This window comes from Pogona vitticeps, chromosome 12 (genome assembly GCF_051106095.1).
Source record: "Pogona vitticeps strain Pit_001003342236 chromosome 12, PviZW2.1, whole genome shotgun sequence".
Lineage (NCBI taxonomy): Eukaryota > Metazoa > Chordata > Lepidosauria > Squamata > Agamidae > Pogona > Pogona vitticeps.
This window is the reverse complement of record NC_135794.1, coordinates 3,717,136-3,731,600: the sequence shown is the minus strand read 5'-3', so window position 1 is coordinate 3,731,600 and position 14,465 is coordinate 3,717,136. Positions and strand designations below refer to the sequence as shown.

The 14,465-nt window shown below is 44.2% G+C and overlaps 1 protein-coding gene across 1 annotated transcript; it reads right to left on the bottom strand.

Annotated features, from left to right (window-relative positions):
- Window positions 1–4,011: 4,011 nt before the first annotated feature.
- On the bottom strand, window positions 4,012–9,884 carry SH2D7 (SH2 domain containing 7). The gene is made up of 4 exons (XM_078381044.1): window positions 9,748–9,884; window positions 6,869–7,034; window positions 6,078–6,302; window positions 4,012–5,441 (listed from the first exon to the last, which is right to left on the bottom strand). The coding sequence occupies exons 1-4, from the start codon at window positions 9,882–9,884 to the stop codon at window positions 4,512–4,514; spliced, it is 1,458 nt and encodes a 485-aa protein (XP_078237170.1). The 3' UTR covers window positions 4,012–4,511.
- Between the last annotated feature and the right edge of the window lie 4,581 nt (window positions 9,885–14,465).

Sequence of the window (14,465 nt, the reverse complement as noted above, 5' to 3'; positions counted from 1 at the left end):
TGAAAAATCCAGGTTTCTTCCAGCTCCTGTGGGGAATGCAGTTAGGCTCAGAGAGGTCAGGAAATCCAGGTGGGAGATGACACCCTTGTCCCAGCGCGAATCCCACTGATGGGGGCCGATTAGCCCCTGCCCTCCGCCGCACCATTGCTAGGCTTTCTCTCTCGGGAGCACCTGATGCCCACCTGCGGCCCAACCCTTAACACGATTATTTGGAATCCAGGGTGGTCCCAGGGACCCTCCTGGTGCGAAGCATGCCAAGCTCTGAAAAGTTACCTTTTTAAGCGCAGTTCACACAGCTCATTCAGCAGCCGTGCTTGCCTCGGGATGCTGTGGGTTCAGGAGCCCCCCTCAAAATGGGCTCCAGAACCCCAGCCCTGAAGCAAGGAATGGAGTTCTCTCCGCACACACGCACACGCACAGAGGCCCAAGGCACAGGTAGAGAAATGAATCAAGTCATTAAGAAAAACATAAGCACCTTTTCCTGAATGGCTGCTTTCCCTGCCTCTAATTCGTCTCCCGTGGATGTCACCGGGGAGGAGCGGAGGTCCTGAGCGCAGCCGGAGAGGGCAGAAAGGCATGAAGGACAAACCTCCGGCTGCCATCTTCTGATTTATCCTGGCGCTGCCGAGGACCCCATAATAACCTCCAAGACTGCTTGGATAGTCAATCTCTGGCATTTTTTTTTAAAGCTGTTTTAAAAGAGCCATGATAGGTGTTTGAGAAGAGAAGCATAATTAATAGCTCAGCATCAAAAAGGCATAAGACCTGTTGTGATAGCATAGAAGCTTACGGTTTATTGATAGCAAACTCTACAGTTGTCACCAATGTGCAAGCAGGTAAGGGAACAATTTCTTTAATTTTTAAAATCACTTTTATAATTAAGAACACACAATCATCTAAGAACTAAAAAGATAACACACAAGGCGGGATATAAATAAAATAAATAAAATAAAAAATAAAAATAAATAAAAGAAAACAATTTAAATCAAAACACGAGATGCACAAGACGTATGTTTTCCTGGGCTCCCTTCCACCCTCGTGACTAAATTAGTAATTTTTCCCCTTTATATTTAATACATGCTCTGTTTCTCTCCAGAAATATATTGATTCCTCTCCAGGGGTATAACCTTCACCTTTCTCGAATACATGTATTAAAAATAGGTTCCATATCATTTATATTCAATATTTCTTTTCTAATCTTTATTTCACACATTGATTTATGGTTAATAGCCATATTCCACATGTCTTTGTACCATTCCTCCATACCAATTTGATGATTTTCTTCCTATTCCTTTTTTAAAAGATTTTTTTTAAAAAGAATTATTTACTGTCTCAGAATGTTATGTAGTTATGTCTCACGCCTCACTAACCACCTGCACTTAAATAGTTGCTTACAGGTTATCCTAAATCAGCAATATTGACTTACTTAATGACTGATCCATTGCCAGTCAGACATAAACAGATACTAAAACCACTCTTAAAAGGTTAACATCTAACATATACGTAAGAGAATAAAATAATAATGCTCAGACAAGGATCAAGCATCAAGATTATCATACAGAGACTGTGAAAAAGGCAATATATTCTGTCTTTCCATAACCTGTTCACTGAATTTGGCAATCATATAGAATATATAATAGTCTGTGGCAGCTAGCAAAACATAAAACTTTACACATATGTTCCTGATCCTAATGGTTGAGATAGTGATCCCTCAAATCAGCATGCAGAGGGCATTTTACTGGAAAATGTACCCTATTTCCTGGGTGGGAAATGTGCAATTTATTTATTTAGGACCATAGAATAATTGAGTCGGAGGGGGCTTATGAGGTCATCGAACCCAATCCCCCTGCTCATTTGAATTTGCAGAAATCCAAATAAAAAAAATCTGACAGAAGGGTGTCCAATTTTCTCTGGAATGCCTCCAGCGTTGGAATGCTCACCACCTCCCAAGGTTATGGGTTACGTTGTTGTACTGCTCTAACAGTTAGGAAGTTTTTCCCGATATTCGACTGAAATCTGGCTTCCTTTAATTTGAGCCCATTCTTATGTGTCCTGCCCTCTGGGATGATCGGGCACCGATCCTGCTCCTTCTCTGTAGGACTACCTTACAAGTATTTGAAGAGTGCTATTTTATCTCTCCTCAGCCTTTTTTTTCCTCCAGGCTAAACACGTCCAGCTCTTTCAGACTTTCATCACAGGAAAATACATGAAGTTAAAAGTTTGAGTTCTACTTGTAGAACTGCAGTTATAGTCATTAAATTCAGAAACGGTTGACTGCCACGGAAGAAAATCTAGAACCACCCAAATGGAACAAAACTCCAACACAGGAGCCTGTAAAGCAGGAAGTCGAGAGTTCCATTGGCTTATAATTCCCAGAAGCCCTAGCTAGCATAACTGGTTGTAAAGCAGTGGTCCCCAACCTTGGGCCTCCAGATGTTCTTGGACTACAACTCCCAGAAGCCTTCACCAACCCCTCTGCTAGCCAGGATTTCTGGGTGCTGAAGTCCAAGAACATCTGGAGGCCCAAGGTTGGGGACCACTGTTGTAAAGGACTATGTACAGGTCCCGAATCTGTGCTGTTAAACATGGAATGACGTTATATGAAAAGATGCACTTCTGAATCCTTTAACGCTGAGAAATGACATTCTTTTTGATGTGAAGCGGTCGCTAGTTCTCATCCGGGGAATCTTCAGCCTGGGGTGTGTGTGTGTGTGTGTGTGGAAGGGCTCCAAACAGCCTCTGAAACACAGCGCTCAGAATTTAATCTTCCGGTCTGCAAAAAGAAACCTTCTGGTTTTTTCGCTCTGCCAGGAAAAGGAAACACAGGGAGATTTATTTCAGGGGGAAAAAAAAACAGAAGGAGAAAGAGCCCCAGAAAAACTCACAACAATTCTGCATTACAAATAATTATACTAATTCTGCATTAATTTTAGAAGCGCACCAATAATTTTAATCATGTTGATAGAATCACTTTAATAATATTAATTATAACAATATGGAATCAATTCTCTGTATCCGGTACCCAGTAAGGTGTAGTGGATAGAGTGATGGACTATGACTCAAGAGGCCTGGGTTCGAATCCCCACTCAACCATGGAAAGTCACTGGGGGTGTGGAACTGATGGCTCTAATTATATAATAACACTAATCATGTAAATCCAAATACTGTAATGTGGGGACATTTCAAAGCAATGAATAGTACCTGAACACTGACTCAGAGCTGTTAACAGTAGCAGTAGATACCCCTGAAATTTCAGCATTCCTGGCTCAGAGATGTGGTTTATAATGCTTGTCTTAAATGCTCAGGGAGTGGGCAAGTGTTATTCTCATGAAGGGCCTTCTCTAAGGGTCAACCTATACATTACAGATGACTTGTAATTGGAACTCAAGTCATGTTGTGCTTGGGATTTGAGGACATCTTTCCTGCCTGAGAGAGAAAGGAAGCTCTGTCAGAAGCAAAAAAGCAAGGAAATTTTAAAAAACAGGATAGCCGAAATCTAAATTGGACTATAATCTGAATAAAGGACAAAATGAAGTTCTCCAACCCCAACGCAGTCTGCCTCACTCATCCACTCCTTTCCATGGCCATGCTAGCATTAGCAAAATGGAGCGGTGCAGCCTCCCTCTCTGATCTCTGCTCACGGCCATGTTGTTGTGCTGTGACCAAGGGCCAAACTAGACATTACACCAGAAGCTGAAATTTTTCCACATTGTGGATATGTCATGTTGGAAGCCCTTTGTGCCAGGCCAATCACGCTCGCCAACAAAGCCTCTGTTTGTCTCCCGATGGCCAATCGCCACACAGCAAAAGCAAGCTCATTCGCGAACTGCCGAAGGCATACTTCCTTCTGTGAAAACCAGGCACTCTTTAGCACTTAAGGAATCCCTGTTTACCATGCTGGGCTACCTGTAATGTATAGTTTGACCACTAAGCACCGGGAAACAGAGCGCCACCTGTATCCACATTGACTCGAGTTCCAACACTGCAGAGTGCTCATTACTGAGAGGGGAGTCAGGGTAAGGAAGGGAGACTTAATTTCATCCACTTCACTAACACTGTCACCATGGAAGCAGTACACTAGATATGTCCAGTAAGTGAGAGGGAGGGAAGGAGGTGGCAGCGAGGAGATGAACAGTTTTCCTAATGGCCAAGGAAGAACCACAGGGATCAACTCAATGGGCCTGTAGGTATCCATGCCCCTCAATTGCTGTTGCATTCAATGGTGCAATAGAATACTTTGCCCATTAGTTTGGCTCCTATTGAATGAAGAACCCTACTGGATCAAACCAAATCTCTTTGATTCAGTATCCTACTTCCTACCAACCCAAGACTTTTACAGTCATTAGAATGGTCAATTTCTTGACCATAGCTTCTTTTCCCTTCCTTTTTTGCAGGAAGAAGATAGAAGTGTCTATGATGAACAGCGTTGGCTCATTGAAAGAGTTTTACCCTACTTTCTCCATAAGGCATCTCTATGTTTGCTTAAGGAATTTCCCACAAGCCTCCAACTCCTACCATACCTTTTGGGTCCCCTTTCCCTCTGTCTCCTTTGCAGGGCCAAAGTGAATTTGCTCGTAGGTGTTCTCCACGGGGCGGGCATTCCTGGAGGATGATGAACCTTTGGGTAGATCGCTGGGGATCCTTTCATCAGGGTTCTCAGCATAAACCTGGGTCTTCAAGGACCGCCCGGTCTTGGCGGAGACGGGTTCATGAAAGTCTTTGGGTTTGGTGGGCAAAGACTTGGGGATCCTTTCCAGATCCTGCTCACGAGGGATGCTCTTCGTCCACACAAAAGGAATCTGCTCATAGGTATCGCTCTTGTTGTCGTCAGAAGAGACGATGGAGTGATGGGATTTTAACTTGTGGACTTGCCCGTACAGGGTTTCCCTCGGGGAACCAGACAAACTCTTGGCCTGGCTTGGCTTATGACAGTCTTTGTCAGTCATGAGAGAAGTTGTGGATGTTGCCAATGGAGTTTCTGATCCTTGAGCTTCCAGGGGCACAATTGGTTTATTAGGTAACTTGGGAGACAACCTTGGAGGAGTTGATGCCGGAGAGCCTAGTGAGGCTTTCTTTGGCAGAAGAAGAGGAGACGGCCCACTCTGGGTCTCGGGGAACACCCTACCGTTCAGATCTTGGTTGAGGCCAATTTCAGAATAAATTGTTTCTGGACCAGAGGTTTCTGCCAGACTGACTTTTTCGCTGTATAACCTATCGAGTTGGTTAGTTGGTGCATATGCTGTGTTTATTTTCTTTCTGTAGGACGAGGAGTTGGCTTGCCCTGGTCCTTCGGGTTCCTGGGATGTATCCAAAGAAGCTTTGTGTGGGACCTTTGGCATCTTCAGTTCCGAATAACCAACATTTCCTTCACCACCAAAGTCTTCCTCAAATGACGTCAGCAGGCTTCTCCGCTCTGGGCCAGGAGGGGTTGAGTTTGTCTCCTATGGTCAAAGATGAGAGAGGAGGGAGAGGAGGAGAAGAGGTGCTTCATTTAATGGCCAACCTTTGAATGGAGAGTTCACGATAAGATACTAGAGTGTTACAGTCTAAGACAGTGGTCTCCAACCTTGGGCCCCCAGATGTTCTTGGACTTCAGCTCCTGGAAATCCTGGCCAGCAGAGGTGGTGGTGAAGGCTTCTGGGAGTTGTAGCCCAAGAACATCTGGAAGCCCAAGGTTGGGGACCCCTGGTCTAAGAGACCTTCTGGGTTGACCAAGGGTTCCTCCAGTCCAACGTGTTACCATGTTCAACCAAGAAGATTTTGGGAAACCAAAAGTAGGCGGTATATACCAACAGCCCTCTCCTGAGTCTGATCCCCAGTAACTGGATTTTAGAGACCCATTATCTCTGAACATGGTATCCCTCCATAGATGCATACAATTTATCTTGTTACACCTGGAAGCAATCAAGTGGAGGACAACTGAATTCAAAGAATAGAGAGTCATGTGGCCTTCTAGATGTCACTTGACAGCAGCTTACCTCACACACCCCTCATTGGCCTGGCCAATTGCAGTCCCTAAACATCCAGAGAGCCACCTGTTCTTCAACTCAAACTTCCTCATCCTTTGCAAAACTTACCTCTGAACTCAGAGTTCTCCACTCATTCGACAAAGACTTCTGTGGTCCTTGATGCTTTCCCCGTGGTTTGGAGGGCTGGTGGCTGGTGGTCTCCTTTGATGGCTTGGTGGTGGGTGAGCTTCCAGATATTTGCCTGGTCAATACCGGGGTGGTCACTGTGGCACTCTGCTTGGCAGATGTTGGCTGACCCCAGGAGATCTCATCATAGACACTTCTATCTTCTTCCTGCAAAAAAGGAAGGGAAAATAAGCTATGGTCAAGAAATTGACCATTCTAATGACTGTAAAAGTCTTGGGTTGGTAAGAAGTAGGATAATGAATCAAAGAGATTTGATTTGATTCAGTAGGATTCTTCCTTCTATAGGAGCCAAGCTAATGGGCAAAGTATTCTATTGCACCACTGAATGCAACAACAGTTGAGGGGCATGGATACCTACAGGCCCATTGAGTTGATCACCGTGGTTCTTCCTTGGCCATTAGGAAAACTGTTCACTCCAGTAGCTTAATGCAGATAATCTCAAGTTTGGGTTTCTAGATGTTGAACTATAACTTCCAGAATTTCTGAACATTGACCTCTAGGAATTGAAGCCCAGAAACATCTGGACACCTGAAGCTGATAACCCCTGGATTAAATGATGTGACAGAGGATACTCTGAAGGCTGCTTGGCAGCCCTGAATTGGTTCAAACAATAATTGATCGATAGGTTTTGTCCTATCAGCACCGAAGCAATGGCGGTTGGCTTCTGGTCCATTCCAACGTGATAACTGGAAGGTTTGATGTTTTCGACTTACCTTTGAACAGGCTACAGTTAGATTTTCTCCAAAAGGCTCAATTTCGGAAGTTTGATAATAGCTTATCAGCTCAACCAGGCTGTGATGGGTGTGGGGGTCTCCTGATATGACATAATGTCCATTTTGTTGACAAGTGATGACAAAATGCCGGCATCGGTCTTTCCCCCTGCAATTGTAAGGCAACCCATTCAGAGAAGAACGTGTGTTGATTCAGGAATGTAACAACTCAGGGCAAGCTGGAGGAAAGGGGCAGAAATCATGCATTCCATGACTACCATTGCCCTTAGATGGCTACCTCAAGACTGATAGAAAGGGCCTTTTTCTTCACAAAATGCAAAGCCCAAAGGGTCTAGAGAAGAAGAATATGGCTCCCTGAATTGTTAGGAGGTTCAGCTAGCTGACTTTTGGGGAGCCTTCCAACTATAGCATTCAATGGGTCTATGATCTATGGAATGGGCTACCACAAGATGTAGTAACAGCCACCAACCTGAACAGCATCCTAATTAATTGGACAAACCCATCAGCTTTTACAGCTATCCATGTAGACAGCCAAAAAAAGTTGACTAAACCATACAATGGATAAACAGTAAACAGCATAACAATGACAATAAATGTTCCATCAAGTCAATTCTGAGACAGGGTTTTCCAGGTAAAGAATACACCAAAGTAGTTTCTCATTCCTGTCTTCTGGTGGCATCGTGGGATTGTGCAGCTTGCCGAAGGCTACACAGAAGGCATACAGTGGGAAATCAAACTCCAAACCTCTGGCTCTGGAGCCAAAGATCTAAATTACTGAGCAATCCAGCCAGCTTTGAAACTGCATAACGAATGACAAATAACAATCCAGTGATCTATTAATAACTGTTGGTTGTGGGTCAAATAACACTGAAGAGAGCTTATCCACATCTGGTCTATTACACATTCCCAATAAATCACATGTACCCTAAGAAATTGCTCTGTAACAAAATGTTAGGATCCCACTTTTTTGTGGGAAGAAATTCAGCAGTTATATACTGTATGTATTGTGTGTGAAAGTACTTGCTTTTATTTGTCCCTGAATCTTCCACTTCTCTTCAAATATGAAGATAATACTTTTCTCCCTTTTTTAAACACGCTATAAATAATTTTATCCAACCCGTATCTTTCCTTACTTGCCCCCCCTTTTTTTTAAAGGAGGAAATAAAAGAGACTCAAATTCTCCTCCTTTTAGAGGAGCTGTATCTCATTGTTGGTCATTTTCAGTGCTTTTATTTGCAAATTTTCTTGGCCGATGATATTCTGTTTGAGATATGATGACTGAAACTCTCACACAATGCCTAAGGGACCACTTTTAATTTCTCAAATGCCAACCCGATCCTCAGAAGCAGTCGGTGAGAAATGTTCATCAATAACTAAATAGAAGGGGTTTAATCCACTTTTCCTTAGGTTTCCCTTGGTCTGTTGACTCCTCCTTCGACAGCAAAAAAGAAAACCCAAATGGTTTCCTAAAAACCGAATCCCTCGGATGTCCTTCTGATCAACAGAGCAAAGGAAGGAGGCGATCGTGTCATACAAACCTTTTGGACGAGAAGCAGCCAATGTTCATGGCAAGCCACCGAAGGCGAGTCGAAGCCGGAGGTGTTGTGTCAGAATTGTGGAAAGGGACAAAAGACAGAAGCCATCATCAGGAAGCGGATAGATCATAAACCTTTTCCCCTGCTTTTGCATCTGACCACTAATCATCCACACTGAACACAAGACTACAAAAAAGGCAGTCTTTACGTAATTAATGAGCCACTTCCTCCCCACAACTTCATCTCACATGTCATTTGTGGTGCAGGAAACAATGGGCCAGATTCAGCATTATTTCCCTCTTCCCTCAGCTGGAAAAAGTCTGGAGGCCCCACATAACCATGGAGATCACAAGGATGCTGTAGTCCAAGTTCGGCTGGATGCGTTCCACCTGGTCATTGTTTTGATTATTTCTCTCCTTAAAATTTATATACCATCCCCTTAATACAAAAGAACTATTCTGGGCGGTTTAACAAGTTAAAACACCTATGACATGAACAATAAACAGAGAGCTGAAAATATGAAGTGCATCGCCAAAGGTAGTTTATCGGGAGGTAAACAGACTGTCAACCAGGATTGGCATGAAAGGCCCCCCTGAAAAGGCATGTTTTGAGTTGTCTTCTAAACAACAACAGGGAGGAAGCCAAGAGGAGCTCCTCTGAGAGCTGGTTCCATAAGATTGGTGCCACCACGGAGAAGGCCCCGTCTTGTAGAAGACTTTCAGGACTCCTTTGGGGTGACTGCATGGAACAGCCTAGCCTAGGAAGACCTGATGGGTTGGGGAGATGGCACTGGGGGGAAAATGCCAAAGGGCTCGGTTTCAGCACTTCTCTGTATCTTCATTAAAACCACCACCACCAGGCTGCTCATCAGCTTGATTTGTTTGAAGCATGATTTAAATTGTGACCTCTTTTTGACCCAGAGCCTCATGGCGGTTCCTTTAATTGTCTGGCATTTTTTGGCCCTGTAAAGGGGTCCATTCAAACTCTCTTGGGGGATCAGATTAGGCATCCTTCAGTCTCGAGAGACTATGGTATGGAGGACTTGAGAGAAGGTTTAATCAAGGGAGCAAGGGATGAGTAAAGCCTCCAGTCTCAGATCCTAAATGTTGCTGTCAGCCAGAGCTGGAAACACTGGGTTAGATGAACAGTCTTCTGGGGAAGCCCCTTCTGACTATTATGGAGTCATGAGGGACAGATAATCTCCTCTCTTTTTCTGCTCAATGTATCTTGCATTTTGGGCAGTCCCCAAAGGAGGGGGAAGACCACGAAGAAGAAGCGGTGATCTTTTCTGCTTCAGAAGGACAAGGTTAAAATCCAAAGCCTTACTGGTAGGAGAGAATGTAGCCAAACGACCGCTCGTTTAATCGGATTAGAAAGCAGCCAAAGCCTTTATCTTTCAGCAGCTCCTCGGTCTGCCTGTTTAATAAAAAAAAAGAAGAAAAAAGGAGAATCCGTCCTGTCATAATGTCTACATCTCAGAGACAGCCAGGTGCCAAACGAAACTAACTCATTTCCTAAAGAACCTCGCTGTTCTTCTGAAGATGCCAGGAGAGAAAACTGAAATAAAGCAAGGGATCTTTTTTCCTAGTCTATCCATAATGCTTGCTGTCAAGTCAATTGTGAGTTTTCCAAACAGAGAGCACTCAGAAGTGGACCACCCTTCGCTTCTTCTGGTTCACATCATGGGACTCTGCAGCTTGCCCAAGGCTACCCAGGCTGGGTCTTCCCCCAGGAGGCACAAACGCTGACTCCACAGCCAGTCAGACCTAAATCACGGATCGTTTCATGATTACTGCTGCTTCTACTGGTTGAGTTATTTCTATTTTAGTCGTCTTGCAAGCAGCCTGGGCAAAGTATATACATGGATTTCTTCCTCCACCCCCCCCCATCCTGTCTTGACAAGAATAATCTAAGAAGGGCAGAGCTGGAAAGGAGACCCATGGATCATGGAGTCCCTGTCAAAGAGGCACAACTGGGGGACTGAACTTCCACCCTCTGACTCTGCAAGCAGATACTTCACCCTACAAAGCAGGTAAAGTTAGGAAGAGAGGCCAAAAGTGGCCAGGTTTGAAATGAATTTTGTGGCTGCAAATGCATGGAAGCATTGGTTTCATTCTTAAATGCCACACCAGGGTTTGCGGAACAGTTGCACCTTCAGTTATTGTGGTACTCCAAATCTCATCCACCTTATCACAACCGGGAGGCATGGATGATGGGTGTGGTTGCAGACACATATCACCTGGAGAGCCCCGGCTTCTGCTCCCATGCACATCGCACCACAACGTACGCAAGTCGTAGCTTGGACTACACCTCCCGTAGAAATCCAGTGGAGGATTCTGAGTGTCGTAGTTCCCCAGAGTTCTTCGTCCCACGAATCCTACCACTACCATAATGTGGATATTTTTTCCCTGTTTACAAATCTCCTCTACCTGTCTCCTCCGAAGCTGGAGGCCACACACTTATTGGGAAGCACCTATTTCAGAGCGCAGAAGCAATGAGGGCGAAAGACTCCTTTCTTGGCTGTTATCCTTCTACTGGGGAGTGCAGATGGAGCTTACTTCCTCGTAAGGAATCCATGGAACCAGTCTGGCAGGCGGCCGTCCGTCAAAAGAAGAGGAGCTTGGCTTTCCAGGAACCACCTGAGGACCAGGTCTCTCAGCATCTCTGTGGGCTTCTGTCTGGTCTCTAACTCAGGATCCTTCCTTCAGAAGAGCCGGCGGCTGTATTCCCCATCCTGCTTTCACTCCAGGATGGAAATAGTTGAAGGGAGGTGGAAGTTAAAAGAGGGAGCAAGAGAGGGAGCGAGAGAGAACAGACAGAGGCGTGTTGTTCCTGTTGCCTTCACGATGTCTCATTTGCTTACACGCTTCTCTGTTGAAAGACTAACGACGCTTTCTGCTTTGTAGAGTTGGTGATATTAATTTATTTATGATTTATTTATTTTAAATATTTTTATCCTCAAGGAGGGCACAAATACATGGAAAGCCAGTATTTAAAGCTGAAAACAATGAGTACACCATGGTGGTTTACGTCGTTAAAAGACAATATTTAAAGTGAAGAACAATGAGTGTACAGAGGCAGCTTTGGCTAGCAAAAGGCAATATTAAAGCTGATGCAATAAGTATGCAAATACTTAAAAGGAACCAGCAAAAGACCACACTGTAAAATGGTAAAAACCCAAGCAGTAGTAAAAACACGTTCAAAGCAGGAAGGGACAACAGTCCATCTAAAAATCACACACAGGTAAAGCTTGCCTGAAGAGAAAAAGGGGCTTTGCCTGCTTGTGGAAGGACAGCCAAGATGGGGCCAGCCAGTGGGAGGGAGTTCCAGAGTCTAAAGGAGCAGGCACCGAGAAAGCCCTCTCTTCTGTCCTCATCAGGGAGACACTTCCAGTTGATTATTGTTATTGTCAATATTACTCATGATGTCAGAAAGGCGAACAAGCGGCTCTTCTCCCTGAAGGCACAGTGGGGAATCGAACTCGCAGCCTCTGGTGCCCTAAACCAGTGAGTTTCCAGCCAGAAGAGTTATAGGTGTAGCTAGAGCGATAGAACACCAGGTCTAAGGCAAGCCCCTTATTATGCAGGTGGTAATATGGTATATGAAGCCTGGGCGGGGGGGGGGGGGGAGACAAGAGCTGCTGAGACCTTCGCTCTGTTTTACAGCCCACCCCTAAACTGGGGAGATGGACTGGCATGGGGGGGTGATGGTGGATCAGGGTGGGGTGGATCAATTCCCCCACCTGCATTATGTTACAGGGAGGACTGGGGAAGTCCATAAAGCCTGCATCAGCCCTCCTTCGTCCGATCACTGAGCGCCCCCTTGGCAGAATTTCTCCTCCCTCTTTGCAATGGAAAACCTGCTTTTCCATAAAGCCGGTCCCTGTTTTGCATGAGACAACAGCTCCTCTGTGGGCCTCGATTTTGCTGAACCATTAAAAAAACAGGAACCACACCTGGCCCAGCACGGTGAATGCACTACACCTTTTGCCTGCTTGTGATTCTGTTTGTCTTGGGTTCCTGCCTTGAGCAGGGGGTGGACTTGATGGCCTTCGAGGTCCCTTCGAGCACCACAATTCTAGGATGCTACAAATCTCCTCTTCCGCAGAGCCATGAGATATCCCCCCACCAGCCGGCACGGCAGCCCGAGACAAATGCACCGAGGAGGTTCATATGTCTGCACCTCTGAGTCCTTGCCCCCAGAGGAAAAAGGGCCAACAGGCCTAGCAGGGAGAGCGGTAACGGTGAACCTTACACAATTCCAAAGAGTCACTCTTTTACTCCATCTCCCCCTGTGGGATAAATTAAAGGCAGATAAAATGGTAAAAAAAGAAGAAGAAGTGAACTTTGATCCTTCAAAGCTCCCACTTTGAAGCAAAGCTGCTAGTCCTTAAGACGCCACAACCTCTTGTCCTTGACTTTTCTCTCCCGGCCCCTGTATGTATTTTTCCCCTTTCATGGCACTGTGGAACATTATGGAAATAACCACACCGGCTCGTATCACTTGGGAATGGAAAAATGCAAATTTTTACACACTTTGCAAGCCATTGTTATTGTTTAAAAAAAGAAGAAAAGAAATAAAGTTAAAATGAAGGAACAAACAAAGCGAGTTGGAAAATATGTAAACGATCAGAGCCGAGAACGTTATTCGATTCAGTTTATTGCCCTGAACGTGATGATCCAGCCCGTTGGATATTCTAGCTCACAGTTCATGTAGGCTGAGCCCAAGAGTCACATGGACGCCTTTCCATGCACAGCTAGCAGAGTTAACCTCACCTGGCCTGAATCTAATACGTGTTTTGTCTTGTTTCTAATATATATATATGTCAGGTCCTCCTGTTCATTCTCTTGCTTCGATTTTAAGGAAGGGCCAGACCCGCAAAGGAAATGCTGCTTTGCCATCTAGCGGTGGGTCAATGTGGTAGCATGCAGAAAATATGCAATTTACAATTTGCAGATAAAAATTATTTACAGGAGAGGAGCTGTGTTAGTCTGTTCAGTTTTTTTTTTTAAAAATACCAAGAGTATTGTGGCAACTTAAAACCCTCACCTTGAATTTGACACAAAATTTCATGGTCTGCAGCCTGGTTGCAATTTTCAGTAATGTTTGTGGAACTTACAGAGTGTGAAACTGATTATTTCCTAATATCCTAATCTCAGAATCTTAGCTCCTGTCTAGGAGGCACAGCGTAGAATTGAACTCCCAACCTCTGGCTCCATGGCCAGATGCCTGAACCCCAGATCTATCCAGATGTTCTTTCCACATTAAACCAGAGGACAAACAAACTAATGCATCTATAAACTTTTTTTTTTTTGAGTTAATGATTTGAGATTTTAGTGCTACTTCAAACACTTTTGTTTTCTTAGGATCAAACATCAAGCACTTGCCCCTGTGTAATTTAATGTTAACATTTTATTTATTTATTTATTTATTTATTTATTTATTTATTTATTTATTTATTTATTTATTTATTTATTCATTCATTGATTGATTGATTGATTGATTGATTGATTGATTGATTGATTGATTAGATTTATTAGATTTATACCCTGCCCATCTAGACAAACAGTCTACTCTGGACAGCAGGAAAAGACTTGTTATATTTAACAGATCATTTTCCTAGAGTTCTCATGGACTCATATGGTAACATTGATTGTAAAACAGGCGGTGAAGAAGAAAGGGGAAATGGAGATCTGAGAAAGTGACGAGGAAGTGAAACCATCACATCAAGACAAGCAGCCCAAACGTGAAAAAGGGAAGTGGTCGGATATGACACAGAGCAAGAGAAATACTGTTCGTCTTAGACAATCTTCTCCGTGGCTGCTCCCAGACTCTGGAACTCCCTGCCACTGGAGGCCAGCCTGGCCCCATTTTTATTGCGCTTCTGCAGGCAGGCAAAGGCCTTTCTCTTCAGGCAAGCTTTCTCTGAATGACAGACTGTCTAGCAGACAATAAATGGCATGGCTTAGATTTTGTTGCTTGCAAATCCGTTTCTCATAATGCGTTTACCTAACATTTTAAAAGTTAATGATCTTCTTTTTTAA